This window comes from Musa acuminata, chromosome BXJ3-6, assembly GCF_036884655.1.
Source record: "Musa acuminata AAA Group cultivar baxijiao chromosome BXJ3-6, Cavendish_Baxijiao_AAA, whole genome shotgun sequence".
In the NCBI taxonomy this organism is placed as follows: Eukaryota; Viridiplantae; Streptophyta; class Magnoliopsida; order Zingiberales; family Musaceae; genus Musa; species Musa acuminata.
This window is the reverse complement of record NC_088354.1, coordinates 38,255,284-38,275,754: the sequence shown is the minus strand read 5'-3', so window position 1 is coordinate 38,275,754 and position 20,471 is coordinate 38,255,284. Positions and strand designations below refer to the sequence as shown.

Genomic DNA, 20,471 nt, shown 5'->3' with positions numbered 1-20,471 from the left:
GACCTTGTCTTCGACTTGAGCAAAGCGAAGGAAGCTTAGGTCATGGTGGCCGCAGAAACCTCCTCCAATCACGGAGATCAGAGTCATCATACGACACAATGCGTAGAAGCTTCGTAGTGACGACGACAATCTCTCTCTCTCTCTGACTCTCTCTATCTAAGACTAACATTGCTTTCGTTGCTACGCGTCCAACTCCATGACCCGATATAATAAGGCTGTTTGTCGTCAGCAGGCTCGTCATGGTGATGCAAATTGCTTCGACGACCTGCAACGGGAGATTCTTGTCCATCCAAATGAAACCATGGCGATTGCGTGCTTCGAGTGCGCTTCGTGGGGATTAATTGGTCACGGAAGGAAGGCAGTAGAATTCCTGTCTCACCTTCTCTGCCATGATCGACCGATTAAGAGATGCGGCAAGGGAAGGCGACGCGTCCCGCAGTTACTCTCCCAACTCCTTCGCTGCTTGTTCATGCCCACATACCAACGGTGAGAGACGGCGCAGAGCGGAAGAGATAACGTTAGGTGGAGACGTGTATGTCATCGCTGCATGGACGGGGAGAGATGGTGACTCGTCTTCCTTGGCGTCCAACGACTCCAATAGCGACTCACCGGCACACTTACTGCTGCCACTTCATGCACTTAACACAACTTGATCTGCAGCGGAACAACCAGCAACATGAACATGAGTTCGTATCCAACGTGGAAGTTCCAAGTCTGGAACATGAGTTCATCATCCAAAAGTCTCGGAAGTGCATGGGAAGATTAATGATTGGGAAACCAGTTTTGATCCTCATAATGGTTTCTCAGCCCATTTAACTGCTGCAGCTAATACTTCAAGACAACACCTTTCTGCTGCAGAAGCAAATTGGTGACAGAAACCTCCACAGTATTCTTCCCTTGCAAAGAGTTACAAGAGAAAGCTTATGAAGCCTTTCGTTGCACACAATGCAAGCAAAGCCAAGACACTGTTCTTCTCTGTGCTACACAAAACAGAGAAATGGAAACAGTAATGGATTTCTATTACTGCAGTTCAAGAAAAACTCTTGAATTTGCCAAAGCCTCCTCAGCACGAAAAGAACTGCAAAATAACAAATTTTCTTAGATGGATTTAAGTAAATTCAACACTATGAGGTATATCAGATATTTGAACATAGATAGTACTGAATCCATATACGGATCTATAGAATTCAGAAGATTTCAAATCAAAATTCGATTGCCAATGTGGTTGGTTATACAATGGATATACATTTGTTTCCTTTGCTAAATGAAGGTGTTAATAGTTTTCATTTACTTGATTCCTTTTTCATTCTTTTCATTTGGATGTGGTTAATAGTTGCATGGTGAGGACAGAACCAGCTTTTGGCAACTAGTTTCAGCATGATGAACTCATATTACAAGCTGGTGGGAACGATTTGCTCAATTGTTATTCCTCAAAGATTCCTTTGACAACCCAATCAGAGCCTTTCATGGGACAAACAATGGTCAAACAATCCCCAGTTGATATGAAGGAGATGATGGGGAAGAATAAGATACATTTAGGGAGGATACTGCTTGGTAAGTGTGTGTTAGCTTGTGACAAACAGAGAACACTCGGTCACAGTGACTGTCTCTGTCATGGACTAAATTAATGGTCATCTGAGATTACAGGATTAGATTAACAGAGACAGATCTGTTTGGATTAGTCTTGTGTCAGAGTGGCCTTCATTAAAGGTACTCCCTCTGATGTGTTGATTTAGAATATCAAATCTGTTTAGCAACATAAGCTCTCAAGTTGTTGCATTTGGCATTTTGCATGGGGTGTTTTCTTCTCAGACCTCACTTTCTGTGAAGATTTAAGAATCTCTTTAAAGTCATAAACAAAGGGTTTAAGAAACAGTACTGTGATTGTAACATGGAGAGCACTACAAATTGACACTGTTAATGATAATATTATTAAGTCATTCTTGAAAGGAAATTGTTTCTTGGGGTCTAAAATTATATATGGAATCAACTGCTGAGTTTGGTTTGGATCCAAAATGAACTTTCATGATGGTAAAACAGAGCAATCTCACCCAAATATATCTTCAAGTTTGGTATCATCATGAAATTGAATCCCTTTTTCTGAAGGATATGTGCAAGCATGGACTGATACATGTATTTAGGCACACCACAACTCCAGAAAAAGGTCTCTTTGCATGATTTCATATAGACATTCAAGTTTGATTCAGCTTTTTCCCAGTCAAAAGGTTGAAAAGATTTCATTGCTAATCTTCCAAGCAAGGCATGGACAACAGGGAAATGATAAATGTATGACCTATGTCCATTAGGTGATAGGTTGTCTGGCATTCTTATGTTAGATTTCTAGTGTAGCATCTATGGAAATCACCAGTAGATCTAGAAAACTACTGTCTCACATTTGGAAAGCTGCCTTAGCATCAGCACTAATTGCTTATTCTGATTAATTATTGTTCCACAAGAGGGATGAAGTTGCTTGCCAGATTCAAACTCAAGGTGGTTTCTGACTTCATGGATAAGCTTGACTATGTTTCTGAATCACAGGCATGCATTCATTTCAGTCATAAACTGTAATAAATGTGAGAAAGATGATCAAGCAAGTCAGTACCTTTTCCCTTTGTGTGGTGTCATTGGTGACACATGACATTATCTAATGAAAGGGACCTTTTAGTTAGGTATCTTTTCTGAACTTTTGATGCCAGTGTTCTTCCCTTTGACTGGTAACATTTCCATGTGCCAACCGAGTTGCATAGGTGCCTTTGAAAAGATGATGTGGTTTTAGATCCCTGTGGAGGATTGATTCCTCTATCATCATATGTAACTCAGGTTTTCAGATCTAAAAGCTATTTCAGAAATGACTTCCTGTAGGATTCATCTCATCCTCAGAACTGGAAACAATTGACTTCAACCTATGATTGGTAGAATCCAATGATTATTGTGACATGGAAGCTACAACTTTCTAATGATCTCTGGAACATAAACATTTGTTTGACTTGAAACCCAGTAGAAGAGTAGGTGGTTGATCTGTATCCATGGATCTTTAACATATCCTAGCTGGAGGAATCCATGAAGTTAGATACAAAGTAGTTGGTTGGTAAAGGAGAAGCACCAGTTGATGTGTATCTGATGGAACTGAACAGAGTAAACTGGTCATAGACTCTTAAAGATAGATAGATGTTCATGGCATTTGAAGAAACATATTCAAAAAATATTTGCCAGTTTGAAACTGTGAGCAAATAATTCAGCAAGTTGGTATCATCTAACCAAACAACATCTACATTAGAGCATTTGCAGTCTCACCAAACTTGTTGATTGTGCAGTGTTAATGTTTTCAACTTATAATATCCTACACCAAGCAGTAATCATTAGACCAAGCTCATGTCCTTTTCTCTTCTCTCACACAAGACCTGCACCTCACCAAGTTTCAACAATGTAGACATTAGGTCCTTTGACTTTTAAGTCTCCTCTTTCTTTTTGTAGAGTCTAGCCATTTAACTATTACATTAAAGAAAACAAAAAGCTTAATCTATTCATTACTGAATTCAATCAACTCAAGACTCTGTGTTTTTTTTTGTACTGAGAAAATTATGGATCTTCTTCTAAATACACAACTAAAGTAGTAGAACTGAGTGACTACAGTTTGCATTCCATTGTCTTTAACATGAAAAAGACATTGAATTGACCAAACAATGAAACTGAGATTCCAGGAAAAATTGTCATAGGTGCCAGTTTTGACTTAAGGTTGCATGAGTGTGGAAGATCTCCCGGACATAGAAATTATGGTACCTTAATGATACACATTTAGTATAGAATTTGCACAAGTGAGAAGCTTGATTTATGGCAACCTATTCTCAAAAGTTAAATAGATGAGGAGGAAATTAAAAATGAGTTTCTGCAATTCTAAATTCAGTCGAAACCGGAATATTTCTGCGATTCATCTGCATTCATATTTCGATCAATCTCCATCGAATAAATACACTTGACATGTTAATTTTGTAGAATAGATTAAAAAAAATAAACTTCATTCAGCATTTTTTTTGTTTCTAATTGAATCATTATGATTGAAATGATAATGCAGCCGACAACCATCAGATCATTGAACTTGGCTTTTTGGATGATTTTTTCTCTTTTAATGTTTCCAGATGAATGATTTCATAAGTTAGCATCCATTAGATTATGAACATGCTTATTTTGCCACTAGAAAACAATTCACCTTGCTATGTTTGGAATAATAATACATTGAGACAAATCATGCATGAATCCAATGAACAAAGACAATATTGGAGCTTCTTCCTCTTTTTCATGGACAGGCTGCAAGTTCTCTGCGATGACAGAGAGGTACATTGGGTCCCTTACCAGCTTTCTTGGTGTATTTGTGATGCAAATTTCCAAAGACCCTCATCTAATTGTTGTCCTTTCTGCAGGGAAATAAAGAACATTAGGACAAGGACTCATCTCCATGATTCGTGAGTTGCCAACCTCAACATGAGATCACATAGTCCTATTCCCAGCATGATCAAAGGTGACATTATGGACAGAGAGGGTTGTGAACGGTACTGTAAACAAAGCATGCATTCATTTCTTACAATCTAATAAGGAGAATCCAAAGAAGGGGAGGAAATGACAAAAGGAATGACACACAAAGCGACTCTCTTTCTCTCTCAGAGATGGAAGTTTATTTGGGTTACTCCGAGAAAATTTCAGCACCTGCACAAATGCTACAGATCTACAGAAGCTCAGCTACTATATGTACACGAACCACTACCACATGCCCCGTCGCACTGGCTCTTCCAATGGTGGCCACTGCTGCACCGCGTCTGGGCACATCAAAGAGCTTTCCTCGTTCCAGTTCATGCCTTCAGATCCATCGAAGCAGTCGAATCCTTCTAACTTGACCGAGTCGAACTGGAACAGCTCATCCAGCTCGGTTGAAAAGCCATTGGAGCTTTGAGAATCTTCACGGGACGAACCGCGGCGCAGGGAAGAGGAGAGCAGGGTGGCAGAGTCGCAGATCGGCAGGGGCAGCGGCGGCGTTGCCGGAGCAACGAGAGGACTTCCGTGGCTCGGTCCCTCGGTATGGCCTGCGTGGCCGATCGGATGCATCTGCTGCGGAGTCCAGCAATCGGCAGGGCGGACGCCAAGTCCATCTCCGTTACAGCCGTAACTAATAGATTCTTGCTTGGGGCGGCCGAGCTTACGGGGCGGCTGACGGCCGTCGCACTGCTTGCCGAAGAGCTTCTTCTTCAGCCTCGTGTTCCAGTGGTTCTTGACATCGTTGTCGGTCCTCCCCGGCAAATGTGCAGCAATAATAGACCACCTGCTCTTCCACACACAGCTGAACGTTAGTGACGCACCGACGCATGCTCTCGCAGCTGGAGACAAGAGGATCTCGGTCATCACCTGCTACCGATGCTGATGTACAGTCTGCATATAATGCTATCCTCTTCTTCGGAGAACCCTCCATGCTTGATGTTTGGCCGGAGATAGTTGAGCCACCGGAGACGGCAGCTCTTGCCGCAGCGTCTGAGGCCTGAGTGGAGCAACGAGCACCGGTAAAGATGTGGGAGCCAAGTGTTCGACCTGGAACCGAAAGTTACACATGAAGCAAGCAAGACGCACCGATCTTTTGGGGGAGGGCGATCCAGTTGCCGCCGGTGCCGTGCTGCTCGATGTAGGACTTGAGCTTGGCGTCCTCGTCTGGCGACCACGGCCCTCGCTTCACTTTGGCTTTGTCGCAGCAGGGGGCTCGTCCCATGGCGGCCGTGGCCGTGGCCGTGGCCTTCCTCTCTCTGGCTTACTTCCTCCTCAAGCCAAAGTAGGTGTTAGCTTCTACAGATGGGAAAGCATGAAATGATAGATGGAGTTCGAGAGAGAGGCAGTAAACGTGCAGGGAATTAAATAAGATGGTGAGGAGCGCAGACGGAGAGGGGTTTTCTTCCTGCTTGTCTTTTGTTGGATTAGAATCTTTCTTTCTCATGCAGGCAGGCATCAGCGCTTTGGCCCACCTTCCTCTCCTCTCCTCTCCTCTTCATGCCATGTAGCACATACTCTTTATGTTTCCTCTCTCACTCCACATGCATGCAGAGCACCGATCTGTACTTGTGCTGGGCGTCCGCATCTGGGAAAGAAACATGTATCATATGGTCGGCCGAGAATTCACCTCACTTGCTCATCCTCGCAGTGATTCTTTGCTGGTGATGATAGGGTGACACCGACGACGACCTGAATATATTTACACCGTATCCACCACTAATATGAGAGAGAGCCAAATTGTGTGATCCCCTTATAACTGTTAGGGTGTCAAATCTAATTTGTACGAAATGTTACATTTTAGAGAGGAGAGAGAGATCTACTCGATTATATTATATGCTTGCATTAAGATCGAGAGAGGAGTAATTAATAGCAACGTCTGACATGAAGAAAATTTCCTTTGGCGGCTAAGTACAATAGCCCAACACAGTGAGTCCAAAACCAGCTAACATAGCATGTGGGATACATGTTACAATACCGGAGAGCTCCGATGAATGGGTACAACAGCATGGGACAAAGATGTTGTAGGGCTATCTTGGTGTGCCGTTCCTTCGAAGCAAGCATTTGCCCTCGTCTGGGTGGGTTGGGTTAACCCAATGGGTGGATGCCATGAAGAGTTGGATTCTCGACGAGGGAGGGTTTAGGGATGGCGTCTCAGACAAGAAATGGCATGGGGGTGAGGGGGTCCCAAATGCTAATCGAGCCTATATATCTAATATCGTGAAACCGAGCAATGATGCGTTGACACGATGCAGGAATGCAGTGGACGACATCTTGACTCCATGGCTATCTGTCATCTTCATCTTCTTCTTCCCTTCGTTTGCCTTTCGTAGATAGCCCGCCACCACATTTTTAACAACGCAATTTGGTAAGCTTTAGCGAGAGTGACACATCAACCTCTCCATGTACGATTGGCGAGCAGTGATTCAAACCTTTTCGACAGCACCCCATCGATCGATGATCAGTCGATCTCTGTCTATAAGATAGCTTAGCCCCCGTTCGTATTCATTTACGTTATCCGATGGCCAGAGAGAGAGCTCTGCCGAGAAACTTGAACTCGGAGAAGACTCTTCGACGAGACGGTCCAAAATGGTGTCGCGGTGAGAGCGACGTGGCATCGAGCTCCAAGACGAGAGAAACTTCTGTAGCTCGATGGATGCGATGAGCACCGTTGTTGGATTCATGAAAACGGAGAAGGATCGTACGATTGAATGATATTGTATATATAATTTGTCGTCGTATAGGGTTAGTAATGAGCGATGAGGATTTGAAGAAGAAAGCCGAACTGTTTGGAGAAGAATCTATTGAATCAGTAAGTCTACGAGTAGTAGAATCATAGGGGTATAAATCAACTGAGTTTTCGTACTGACGATGATGTGAGACCGGACATCGCTTGTCGTTGTTGTTGGATCGGTACGCTGATTGATTTATTAATTTCATAAATTTGAATTATTAATTGGATAATAATCGTCTAATCCTATCTATGACATGACACATCGATCTGTGACCAAATTAGATAATAGATTATCTTGAGTCAAACTTAATATATAAACTCATATTAGTACACTAAATTAAGGTAGAGTACCAAATCATCAATCAGATGAGAATTATCGAGTAAGTATGATGATATTATGGTTCTTCGTTTTGACATGGGTGCACTCTCTCTGTCTCTCTCTCTCCATGAGTACAACTTTGAACTCTGCTACAAAAGGTGATGGGAAAAAGGATGAGAAGGAGTCGTGCTGCTGTATCTTCCGTGGCGCAGTCAAAAGAGCAGTACCCATTAGAACTGTTGGCCACAGCCCGAAAACCGCGGGTTGCGATGGAAAAATGAAGCTGACGATGCCAATTATTGGTGTTGGGGATCGGCTCATCAGGATTGTTCCAGATAAGGTCCTTTTTGTCTGCATCCATCCTGATGTCACGCGGAAGCAAACAGTTTGGTCCTGCTGCCCCGCTGCTACCTACTATTTGCTCGGAGGCCACTACTTGTGGACTTGATGATGCAATTTTGCAACAGCAACATTATGAGAGAGACAGAGAGTTTATTATTATTATTATTATTATTATTACACGAGGAGGAGGAGGGATAAGAGGTGCAAGTCCACCACCAACCTCTTTTGTTTTTTCTGTGTTGGAGCGTTGAGAAGGCTGGCTATGCATGCTATAAACATGGGGAAACGGAACCAACGCCGCCGCGCATACCGCCACCAACCGCGCCCGCTAGCTCGGTGGCGGTGGTGGGTCGATTTATTGCTTAATGTTATTCTATTGTTTTATTTTTAATTTCAGAATATTTTCTCCCAAGTCATGCGTCGCCTAATCTGTTCTGAAAACTGTATGTATAAGCTAACAAAGAGTCAGAAAACAACAGTTTCGAACCGAGTCCTTTCTATCTATCTCGTGTAAATTCATTAATAGTTGTAAACCTGCACGTGGATTTTATCCCAACCCCAACCCCAACCCCAACCCCAGCCCGAGCCCGAAGCCGACCCACCCCGTTGTTGTTCCTATATCACCATACTACCTAAAGCAACATAATTAAAAATTTTCGATGAAACACATTTTTAAGAATTTATTTTACAGTAAAAATAGACGACATCTTTCCACGATAATATTTACTGCAGATGAACCTGATTATTTCCATGATACACAAAATATAGTCCAATCTTTTTACCTCTATTTTTTAAATTAAAAAATTCAAACATCTGTAATCAAAACACAACCACGACTCATTATTTTTTCCTCGCTTATCATATATTTTTGTTGTATTTTTTTATTACTTGCCACTCCAGATATCCTATGAGGCCAAAATTGCAGTCATTATTCTCGCACTGGTTCCACTAAAAATCTTGTAGACTTTTCACAACTTAATACAATGTTTCCTAAAAATTCAAACAAGACTGTCAATCACTACTAGAGGTTGTCAGCCTAAACATCTGAAATCATTATGTCCAAACTAAAATTTGTAATGATAAACACACTATTTCCCAACTTTGCAAAGATATATATGCAAAACCCAATCTATAATGAGGATTGGACAGAAAGAAAATTGAACAAAGCACTAGGGATATTATCTTACCAAGTCTTAATTTGCTAATGGTAATATGGAAGAAGATATCAGGGGTCCAACTCAGCAATACAGTTGCAGCACCATGAGGGGAATTTCTTGCTGTGAAAGAGTGACAAACTAGATAAATTAGACCAGTCAAGAACAACTAGGACGCAACCACAAAAAATTGTCATACTCATGAAAACCACCAAGTATGAATGAAACACATCAAGCTACTGCTGCTAAACACAACCTAATGGATAGTTTACGGTGTCAAAGGACTCCTTACAAATGCACAATGGAAAGACAGGAGATGTTTACAAAACCTGCACAATAACAAACCATTTACAAGTTTGGGACCAAGACAAGGGTGTCCGAGAAAAAAGGATCCATGATGATTGACAATAGGACCATCACATGGAGACCCAATGTACATTATCAATGTTCTGTGCCACGACCAGCAAACCTGACTAGACTGCAGATCCTAAACTCCTATAATGGGTGATCAATTAGCAGAAAATTCAGTGAACAACAAACATTTTCACAAAAGCTACAGTGTTCAGCATGCAAGTTAAACATCTAACCTCTACAGTATGTATGCATGGTAAGGAGGTCATCATGTTATAAGAAAGTTCCATATCTTCTCCTTGACAGACAGACCACTGCCATCATCCTCGTCTTCTAATTCATCGAGCACTTCATTGTACCTATCTTGCTCTTTAAGCTTGTCATTATCCTCGACAATAAGATCACTCGCAGACTGACATGAAAGATCACATGCAAGGGTGAGAATTGACAAGAAAATAATGCTTAAATCAAATAGCATAACTTCACATAGAACTAGTAATTTATATGATATGTCAACTTCAACACAGCAAACAGATGGTCACATCAAACTTAACAAAAACCTTTGAACAATTAGGAAAACACCATTCATCACGCTCTGCAACTTGATTTATATCAAGAACATTAATCACCAAAATGAACAGAATATGTACTTTGTAGAATAAAATATATTATGAACTTATTTAAGTACACGAAACATGGTGGTGTAGCAACAAAAGAATGTTTATGAACTTATAACTCTTTAGAGGATTCAAGTAATCCAGTCTGCATCTGATTTTACAGAAACAGTGAGATGTTAACATTAAAGCATATACCATCCTTCTAAAGCTTGACCTTAGTTACTCTATATTCATAAAAAAAATATTGTTTATCTTAAATAATAAATTCAATATCATCTTCTTGATTTTATTTTGCATGGCAGATTATAAATTATTCAGAAGCAATGTTAAAACTTCAGATATGGTGGTCAAGCATATCAGATTTCCATAAGAAGAGAACTCATGAACCTTGGAAAGACCCAACTAAAGAAACCAAATACTAAGAACCAAACTTACCACAATAGTCTCCTGGGATGGTTTTCTGGCTATGTGCTCTTTGTCGAATACTTGTTTATCTTTCATAGAAATTTCATTAGCATCTGAACTAGTTGCTGCTCCAACACCAGCAAGTGGAGAATGCTCAAATTTGCAGAAATTTCCATTTTCGACAATGTCAAAATTTGACACCGCCAATTTGTGTTGTGAAGATTCGATTGGTTCTGCATTTGGAACCACCATATTCTCATGTTGCTGATCCTTGAAGGCTACCGCATGCAGCTGTTCACATCCTGAAGTCTGGTTGCACAATACTGGTTCGCATTCGTCATCTATGTTTGGCTGTTGCTCAGCCAAACTTTCAATAGAAAAAGAACAAAGTGAGAGAATGATAAAAAAATATTTGTAGCTTAATAACAAATTAGCAAATCTGTTTAACCTATGTCTATGTTTAATCACCAAAAGCGAAAGAGTAAGCAAAAAAGGAAGACATACCCATTAGAAGAGTCTCCTTCAACATCAGAATTTCCATTTTGCCGAGGCCTTTTCTGCTGCTTCGGGTTTGGTTCCGAGTCCATATCAGCATGATCATGGGATAACATGTCATTTGACCTCTTTCTGCGTGATATCCATGAATTGATGCTACTGAAAAGTGTTCTAGATTTCTGTCCAGAATCCTCCAATGCTTGATTAAATTTAATGCTGTTCGCTCCTACCTCGGATGGACTTTGAGCACTTTTAACAACAGGTCGTGCATCAGAAATCATGTTTTGCTCGTCAAAATTACACCTTACACACTTGATCTCTTGTCCATTTACTTTCTCTTGCCTATTAGACTTTGTTCTTTTGGGTGTAAAATTATCCATTTCTTGGACACTAACTTCTTTACCTTCAGCAAAATTCCCATGCCCTTGAAGATCCATCTCTGAAAATCTAAAATCCCTGGATTTGGCTAACATTTTGCTCTCCACATTTTCCTCATGACCAGTGTCAGAATCTTTTTCTGGCGAATGCTTGAACATCGCCTCGGTGCATTTCTTAATCCAGGATTTAGTGACAGATGTTGGGGTTGAGGGATTTGGAGTACCCTGAGGAAGCAACTTCATGGTAGAAACACCGTTAGGAGTGGCAATATGCCGATCTGCGCCATTAATGCATTGGCAACTTTTGCCAACAGAAGCATCACATTTATCAGTCTGCATCACAGACAAAGCCCTATTTTCAGATTCAATCTGCAATTCCTCCAATTTCTTAAGCTGTTGAATTTTTTGATTAATTTCTTCTCGCTCAGCATGCAACAATTCCCTCTGCTTTTGCAGCTTCTCACATTGAAGATCAAGTGCTTCAGTAAATCTCTTTATATCAGCCCACTCTCTTTCCCTCTGTTCACGATCCTGAGCAATATCCAGCCTCTCAGTGTTAAGCTTCTGCATCTCTGATGCAACATGTTCCAACTGTTTTGCAATCATATCCTTTTGAGAATTTATAAGCTGAAGTTCTTTAACTTTGTCTTTTTCAAATGATTCCTCCTTTTCCCTCAAGTAAGTTTCGATTTCTTCCCGCCTTTCATTGATACTGTTTTCTAATTCATTTCTCTGAATATCAATATCTTTGGTAAAATTTTCTCTCTCTTGCTGCATCTTGGTAAACCAATCTGAATGTTGGCGATCCATTTCGCATATAAATTCCTCTCTCTCACAAGATAAGCGCTCAACATCTCTCTTGAACTGATTATGTAAATTCTCTTTCTCCAGCTTAATGCTATCATATTCATTTTTGAGATACTGGGCTAAAGTTTTTCTCTCTTCATCAATCCTTTCTGCTTCTTTCTGTAGATCCTCTCTTTTTTCATCAATCATCTCCCACTCAATCTCAAACTTCTCCTTTTCTGCCTTCAGTATATCAGCTTCAGCCACAAGTGCCAATTTCTGAGCTCTGAGACTATCGATTTCCTCTTTAAGTTTATTTTCTAAAAGCAGCAATTCATTCCTCTCTCCTAATGTAATCTCAAACTTCTCTTCTGCAAGAATAATTTCTTTCTTCTCATCTTCGAGGACGGCTTTAGTTTTCTCAAGGTCCACTTTCATTTTGAGAAAGATCTCTCTTTCTTTCTGCATATTTTGAACCTCAATTTCTGCTTCTCTTTTTGTAGAACTTAAATTATGCTCTTTGTCTTCTAGTAGTCTCAATTTGTTAGCCACATTCTCTTGCTTCTTGGCTAACACAGATGATTGCAGTTCAATAGCATGTTCCTTTTCCTGGAGAGAAATTTCTCTTGAACAGAGATCAGCCTCCCTAATCTCACATGCTATTTTTCTGGCCTCCAATTCATTCTTCAACAGCAGGTGCCTCTGTTCAATATCAGCTTCTAATTCACCTTTTTTCTTTTCCAAGATACTTTGATGTTCCTCCATGATTCTTTGGATTTCATCCTACAGACAAAACCAGCACAACATATTGAAAGAAATTAATTCATAGGCTTGGGAGATCTATTTACAGTGTGAAAAACAAATTTTAAAAAATCAGCAGAATCTAGAACCAAAAAAGACCTCACATGTTCTCTGCATGCTATCTTTTCCTGTAATATAAGCAACTCACGCTCTCTTTTATCAAGCATAGATTCACGCTTAACAATGACCTGCAACAATGCACAAATATTAGAATAAACTGTTGAAGAAAAGAAAAAGAAAAGGTCATATTTCATTTATATAGAAGAAAGGAGCAGACCTCCTCCCGATTTCCGAGAGCAGCTATTTCTAAATCCAAGTTAGACCTTTCCAACTTAAGAGTTCTGGATTCTTCCTCAATATTAGCTTTTGATTCCTCCAGTTCTTTCTCAATGCGGTTTAACTCTTTTGTTCTTTCAAAAATGTACTCCTCCCTCTGATTTAATAATGTCTGCCCCTCTAGAAACCTCTCTTGCTGTTGGTGAAGAGTTTTCTGGCTCTCATATAAAGCTTGTCTTTGAATGCTGATCTCGTTTTCCTTAGCATCACACCTGTAACATAATCGATTTTTAGGATACAGTAAATAAACAGAATCCTCGTAAAATTTAAATGACTGGATTTAGCATACGTAAAGTTCATCTTGGACCAATGTAATTCAACAATAAATAACAAGATCAGTTGCAGATAGCAATACTCAAGAGTAGAACAACCAACAAGAGCCACTGCTTTGCAAGCATATTCCAGATCCAGATATATTAGAACAGCATGTTGTAAGATGGAGAATTGTCTTAAAGTTCTGACAACAAAATTATTATGGCGCAAAATATGTAGGAGCATAGTTGCTGAACTTCATAATCACCATAATGCCATAGAGCCAATATATGAAAGATGAATACAGCAAAACCAGATGAAATAGCTTACTGAGACTTAAAAGTAGCAAGACGCCTCCTAAGTTCATCTTCACGAGCTTCAACATCATCTAATGTTCTTATTGCAGTATTGCGTGTTCGGTTAGCTTCTGCTTGCAAAGATTCTGCTGCAAGTAGCTTTTTTTCAGCCTCATCAAGCTTTTCTTGTGCAGCAGTCATCATTGCATGAGCTTCTGCAATCTTGCTTTCATATCCAAGCTTTCTTTCAGCAGACTCAACAAGGTTGTCATGCAAAGCCTTCTCAATCTACATAAGATGATCACATGTTTCAATATTCTTATCATAAAACCATAAAGAACATATGAAATATACAATAGACAGTGATTGAGAGGCTCTGCAATTGAACCAGTTAACCCAAAAAATGAACTGAACCAGATTATATGGTATGCTCTGACTCTTATTTTCTGTATTGCTTGATCATTCTCGTCTGAATGGTCAGAAACCAAACAACTCTCAGTTCAGTTTGGTTCCAGGTCAAAAATCAATCCAAATTAAACCAAACCAAATGCTGTATCAAGATATAATAAATGTGAATGGAACTTCTATCATATTAATGTAGTAGATCACATTAAAAAATATTAAAAGAATATCAATATGGTAATATTTAGTCCTTTGAAGTGCCACATATTTTAGGTAAAACAATAATCACATAAAGTAAAATATTTTCAGAATAGTATACATCTTGAAAACTAAAACAAAAAGCTGAACCAAATCAGGTAGGCCTGAGTAGTACAGTTTCTATTTTATGGTTGGGTCATACTCGGTAACAGAGTTTGCAACCCAAAAATGTGTAGTTAACTTTATAAAGTCCCTTGAAACCAAACAATATGAACTGAGCTGCCCACCATAAAAAAAGCTGCCATCTCAAAATATTAGTTGCTTGGTACTCGCCATTTCAATAAACCTAGACTCAAGCACCCTTAATGAAAAGAAAAAAAAGGTCTTCCTTTACAACAGTTAAGAATGTTAGATTCTATGTAAGCACTAGTGGTGCCATTTAACGCAGCAACTTTTATATGAAACCATTTAACAAGAATTGGCTAATTAAAAGCACAAGAGATATGCAGGTAAATAACATAAAAAGATAAGAGCACCAGCATTCACCTGATGACTAATATGCACAGTAAGTTCAAGAGATGTCTCAATACAGGACAAGAAAAGGAAAATTAAATTTCTAATGTTGACAGTAAGTTTTCTAAGTGATTACAACACAAAATATCAACTGGAACCCAGAAAATATTTAAGATCTAGCATTGGTTTAAGCAGTACCATTCTTGGGTATATCATTGAGGAGATTAAGCAATCCTCTGCATTTTAACCAAGATAAGATATAACAAAAATAAGAATATGTAAGAATCTCAAAGCTTTTAGAATTTCAGCGAAATTATACTGGCAAAAGCTTTAGCATAATCCATTATATTGTGAAGCTAAAAATGCAACTTTTTGGGGATTGGAACATGATTTTCGGCCATAAATTTTTAACTGGAGAGAGTTTTGACAAACCACGAACAAGTTGTTAAACAATTCAAATTGTTAATCCATGTGATGTGCTCGAAGGAGTTCTTTTGAGTATTAATGAGAGACATGGATGGATGACTCCTTGTCTTTGTTACAGAAATAAAATGAAGCCAGTAATGGAACAACAAAGAACTATTCCAAGTCATATGGACCATAAACTACTTTATACTTTATGTTCTGTTTCACATGTATATCTTCAAGCAGTATGAGCAACTTCAACACTATCAGTTATGTTTACATGGTTTAAATATTCCATACTTATTCATCATGACATATATACTTACATTTGCAACACACTCTTTCTGAATGCCCAGAAGCTTTTCAAGATTCAGTTCACGTTTTCGTGCTTCAGCTAAAGCAGATGACCGTTTAGCTTCCTCACGCTTATATGCAATCTCAGCAGAGTCCGATGATGCTTTAACTTGTTCATATTTAGAAACCAATTCCTTTCTCTCCAAAATAAGAAGCCCCATGTGGTGTTGATATTCATAGATCTACAATCAAGTTAGCAAATAAAATAATAAAAACAGCACAAATAAACACTTGCTGACAGAGAATTTCAACTTTTTGTTATACATGAAAGGTGCATCTTGTATCGCAATTCATGCACTGCAACAGTTGCATATTCTGAAAGAAAGAAAGATGTCCTAGGTGAATTGATAAAGCATGAACCAAATGACACCTTTAATCCAAGTCAAGAAAACACAAACCGCAACTGGCAACACGCACAAAAACATTTAGTCACATTTCAAATTATTTTGACTGGAAACTTCTAGATGAGGTAAAGAGAAATGAGATGGTATATTCCAAATCTAAGTAATGATTGTTAGCATAGTTCACAAGAGAGTTATCCAGATCAGAATCACTCATTAATAAAGCCATTGGAATTGACTAAACCAGTTGGATTGTAACAGCAGAATTATGAACTGCAGAGAATAATGAAAGATATTTTAGGAACTACATTCATTACAAAAAACATTAATTATATCAAACTAACATTAAAAGAAATTAAAACCATTGCTGATAGCACATCCAGAATTTGGGATTAATTTTGGAACAAAACACCTACCTTCTCTACAAAATCAACACCTTTTTTAAGTGGTTAGAGACTACTTTCTACCCTCACCCTTTGTCTCTCTCTATATTTTTCCTCTCTATCTTATATAGTGGTGGGCAGCAAATATTATAATAATAGCATCTCCTACCGTTTTTAATGGTCATCGTCACAGGCTTCATTTTTATCTTCTTCACTTGACTTTTCCTCCTCATCCCTCTGTGTTCTCATTTTCTGAGGCTGTCAAAAATTGGCTAGACTTGATCAAATTGGCCACTCTAGTCAAGAATCAATTTCTACTACAAACCGAGACATTGGCTAATAACAATAGATTTATTCTGAACATATACCAAGAAAATTCAAACATATCATACCAGAATCAGCCAATATCATGAAAAGTTACTATATAAAACTTCAATTTTATCACAAATTTGCCACAGACTGGTCATCTCAGATCAAGAACCCAACAAGCCTAGTCCAACTGGAGGAGAAAACCAATGACATGGGTTTAATTGGTTTTTAGCTTTCAAATAGGCTTTGAACCAACACTCAGCATGGCCACTGGCACATACCAGTCTAGCAGTCAACCAATAAGGATGGTACCCAAGATATAAAAATTTCAAAACAAGGGAGAATCAATAATTGTCACAACAGAACTGGATAAGGCAGTTAGTGTCTATACTAGGAAAGAAAGAGCCCAATCTGTTTGAAATATGTGCAAGCAAAAGTTCCTAATAGAAATAATTATTGAAAGGCTGAAATTGTGAAACCGGTTGTTGCTGCTTAAAATTGACAAAGAAATCCGTAACATTTTATTTGATTCATATATTATTCCCAGTAAATTGAAGATGAATAACATAAGAACGAAAAGATAAACAGTCCAGAATCAGACAGTGATAAAAACATGCTGGTCATGAGCCATAAACAACCACTGGATATGACTACATCACAATAATACCTTATGTCACATTATTCCATTGAGGAAAATAACCATCAACTGACACAATGACAAATGTAATCTAAAACACAACTAACGTAGCAACAAAAATAAAGATTAGCCATCCATAAGCATCGTAGCACAAAGTAAAACAATCTAATTCTTATAAAATAAGCAAGGAAATTGTTCTTTTCAAAGAAGACTACAGTACAGACAAGTTCATTTCACGAAACACAGATCTGAAAATCTCCCGCTGAACGTCAGCTAGGCTACAAGGGATAGGACAACAGTAGTATTTATATGCATCATGAATAGTTGCACAAGATTAAATATTAAAAAAAGTGAAGAAAATCCAAAAGATGCAGACCAGGGATAAAAGACGTCATCCTTCGTACTCATAAACAATATAGTACAAGCATGAGTCATGATATTGATGTTCAAACTCCCAGCACATGTAAAAAAATGTTAATACTTTTTGAGCTGCTGATCACAAGGACCTAGATAAAACTTCTTTTTCAATGTACCAGCCCTTTTGTTATGTGATATCTTTCCCTAGCTTCTCAACAGCTGAAAAATGACATCCAGCAATTAATAGTACAGTTGCTGTTAGCTATTTGCTGTCATCCCTAAAAAGGGTAAAACATACATATATGTCCACTAAAAGGTTATCCACATCTCATAGCATCAAACACCTAGGGCCAACAATTAAACAGTGAATGTAGACTTGTGACCATGCATAAAAAATGGTTCGAGTCCTGAAGAGTCATGAAAGACAAGACAACTGAGGAGAACCATCCCTAAAGGAATTTGAGCATAGCCATTAGGTAGTAACTGATACTCCTAACGGATAGTATGACATATTAGTTTGATAGAATAATTTTCTGCATAGATGACATGACAAACGATAAAAATTGTCATTCCTAAGCTTGAACAGGCATGCAGCACACACGTGAACTTCCAGGCTGATCTAGTTGAGTGGAAAACGTGACAAAGATATGGCTTGCAAAGTGAACAATGGAGATCATTCTTGTTCATATTAATAGAAACAGATAATTTAGGGTTTTGCGGTCAAACAATAGATTATATTTCGCTTCCTAAAGTGTAAACCCCCTAAACTCTAACAAAGATTCAGTATGAGAAGTGTTCCCAGCGAATCCATCTAAAGCTATCTCACAGTTGCGATCACGATAATACCAGGGGAAAAACAATCTTGCCAAAAATTACCTCCAAAACCCTATTTGAACAACTAGGAACCCTGTACAACACAGGTATCAAAACCTTAGACAAAAAAAGTGTAAGAAAATCCTGAACTATCGATGTCGAAATCATACTTTCCAGGACAAGAAATTTCATCAAGTTCATCAGCGATAAAACCCACAATTTTGCAGTGAACAGCCAATCTTTTTTCAAGATTCTAGTTTAGCACACTAGATCTAGAGACACCTCCTAAACCCCCATCTGAATGCCCAGAAGCCCTCGACATCAAAACAGGTACCTACCCAAAAATCAAGAATCAAGGAAAAAGAATTCCAATGAAAGATAAAGAAAAGCACCTCGGATTCGAGCTTAGTGATGTAGGAAATCAGGGCGGCCTTATCCCTCCTCTTCACACTCTCCTCGTCTAAGCCTGATTCCTTGAGTCTTTTCCAGATCGCGTCGTCCCCAAGCGGAGTCCCCCCGGTCGCGGGCGTCTTGGAGGCATTCACGGCCCGAGAAGCTGGCGTCCCTCCCGGCCGTGGGCTCGTCATCTCGACGGCGGACGGCGATGGGAGCTAAACCCTAGATCCGAGTGACGGAGGAGCCGGACGCGTCGCGAGCGAGAGAAAATGAAAGATCGATTGAGTGGACTCGGGAGGACTCCCCCACCGCTTTTTGCTTTCACCTTTTGGCGTTTTATCATCTCATTTGGGTTCCGTAGAGATGGAAATCGAGTCTTACAGAGAAAGCTTTGTCCGGTCCAACTCGGCCGAGTCGGATCCCTAGCTTTCCATCTTGAGACAGCGGTGTGGTTACCTCCCGGATGACACTAATCCTCGCCTACCTTCCATTGGTTGGTTTCCTCAGTGGGCACCACATAGAGTCATCGCATGCTTCCAATGATAGAGAAGGTAAGCAAACCGCGCGAGACATCGCAGGTAAGGCCTACAATTATTTTCGAGCTTACTCACCGGCATACCTGCTCGATGGTTGGCTGTTTTAACGTTTCCGCTAGCGGGACCCACCGCTCATCTGTTCGTGAGACGGGTATCGTCGATCGGACCGAGTTTGGGTTGGGTCGATACAACCGGGATTGGGATCGAACAACGATGACAACGTTCGCACGCGAGTCACATTTGAATGCTTTCGAAAGCAAGGCATATTTGTGTTGTGGACCAAATCCAATGCCAGTTGGATTACATGGGCTCCGACGGAAAAGAGTGTGGTTAAATAGCCTCGTGATTCGGGCAACTCAACGATTTAGCTTGATCCAGCGGTGTCCACGACCGTTGTACCATTAGACAGCGCGAGAGGGGTTGCACCTGATGCCTTCATTTCACCACACCGCTCCTACTGCACGGAGAGGTCAAAATAGAAACAAATTTGAAAACCGGATGAGGTGGCGGATGGACGCCAATGGCTTGTCATTGTTTGCTGTCTCGAGGCGAACTTTGGATGCTTCTTTTGACCGTACTATCACGGTCAAAACCACCCAAAATAATAATATTATCCTTCATTTTTCCTAATTTGATATTTTTTGCCTAATAAAACAAAATCATACCCTGATTATTCCCAACTTGAAAGTGAATTTTTTGTGTCTGATGATGTATAGATTTAGATTGATCTATCCTTCTATTGTGAACTTATCATGAGTGTTCTTTTTTTGTCATAAATCTTAATTTTATATTCCTATTTCAATTAATTTCTAAATTAACCAATGTTCCTTTTAACATAAATCTTAATTTTATCTTCTTATTTCAATAAATTTCTAAATTCACGAATGTTCCTTTTTTCATAAACCTTAATTTTATCTTCTTATTTCAATTAATTTCTTTTTGAAAATTTTCTGAATCCATTCAGACCAATTCAGGTTCCAGTGGGGCTTCCAATTACTGTGGAGTTGTAGCTGTTCCATGGACCACAAAGTCACACTA

At 39.4% G+C, this 20,471-nt stretch overlaps 2 protein-coding genes across 2 annotated transcripts; both read right to left on the bottom strand.

Annotated features, from left to right (window-relative positions):
- Positions 1-4,553: 4,553 nt before the first annotated feature.
- On the bottom strand, positions 4,554-6,170 carry LOC135640296 (MYB transcription factor 69-like). The gene is made up of 3 exons (XM_065154603.1): positions 5,614-6,170; positions 5,395-5,524; positions 4,554-5,311 (listed from the first exon to the last, which is right to left on the bottom strand). Exons 1-3 carry the CDS (start codon positions 5,747-5,749, stop codon positions 4,756-4,758), a joined length of 822 nt encoding a protein of 273 aa, XP_065010675.1. The 5' UTR covers positions 5,750-6,170; the 3' UTR covers positions 4,554-4,755.
- A 3,121-nt stretch (positions 6,171-9,291) lies between these two features.
- Positions 9,292-19,360, bottom strand: LOC135581404 (nuclear matrix constituent protein 1b-like). Its single transcript, XM_065156207.1, has 8 exons — positions 18,894-19,360; positions 15,634-15,843; positions 13,824-14,077; positions 13,183-13,453; positions 13,010-13,093; positions 10,951-12,887; positions 10,477-10,813; positions 9,292-9,836 (listed from the first exon to the last, which is right to left on the bottom strand). The coding sequence occupies exons 1-8, from the start codon at positions 19,086-19,088 to the stop codon at positions 9,693-9,695; spliced, it is 3,432 nt and encodes a 1,143-aa protein (XP_065012279.1). The 5' UTR covers positions 19,089-19,360; the 3' UTR covers positions 9,292-9,692.
- Positions 19,361-20,471: the final 1,111 nt, after the last annotated feature.

Coding starts and splice junctions, on each gene's coding strand:
- LOC135581404 (XM_065156207.1), bottom strand. CDS start 19,088: ATGACGAGCCCACGGCCGGGAGGGACGCCAGCTTCTCGGGCCGTGAAT. Junction 13,094..13,182: donor CTCTCGGAAATCGGGAGGAG/GTCTGCTCCTTT, acceptor GCATTGTTGCAG/GTCATTGTTAAGCGTGAATC. Junction 10,814..10,950: donor GAAGGAGACTCTTCTAATGG/GTATGTCTTCCT, acceptor TTCTATTGAAAG/TTTGGCTGAGCAACAGCCAA.
- LOC135640296 (XM_065154603.1), bottom strand. CDS start 5,749: ATGGGACGAGCCCCCTGCTGCGACAAAGCCAAAGTGAAGCGAGGGCCG. Junction 5,525..5,613: donor CGCCCTCCCCCAAAAGATCG/GTGCGTCTTGCT, acceptor TGCTCCACTCAG/GCCTCAGACGCTGCGGCAAG. Junction 5,312..5,394: donor TACATCAGCATCGGTAGCAG/GTGATGACCGAG, acceptor GTGGAAGAGCAG/GTGGTCTATTATTGCTGCAC.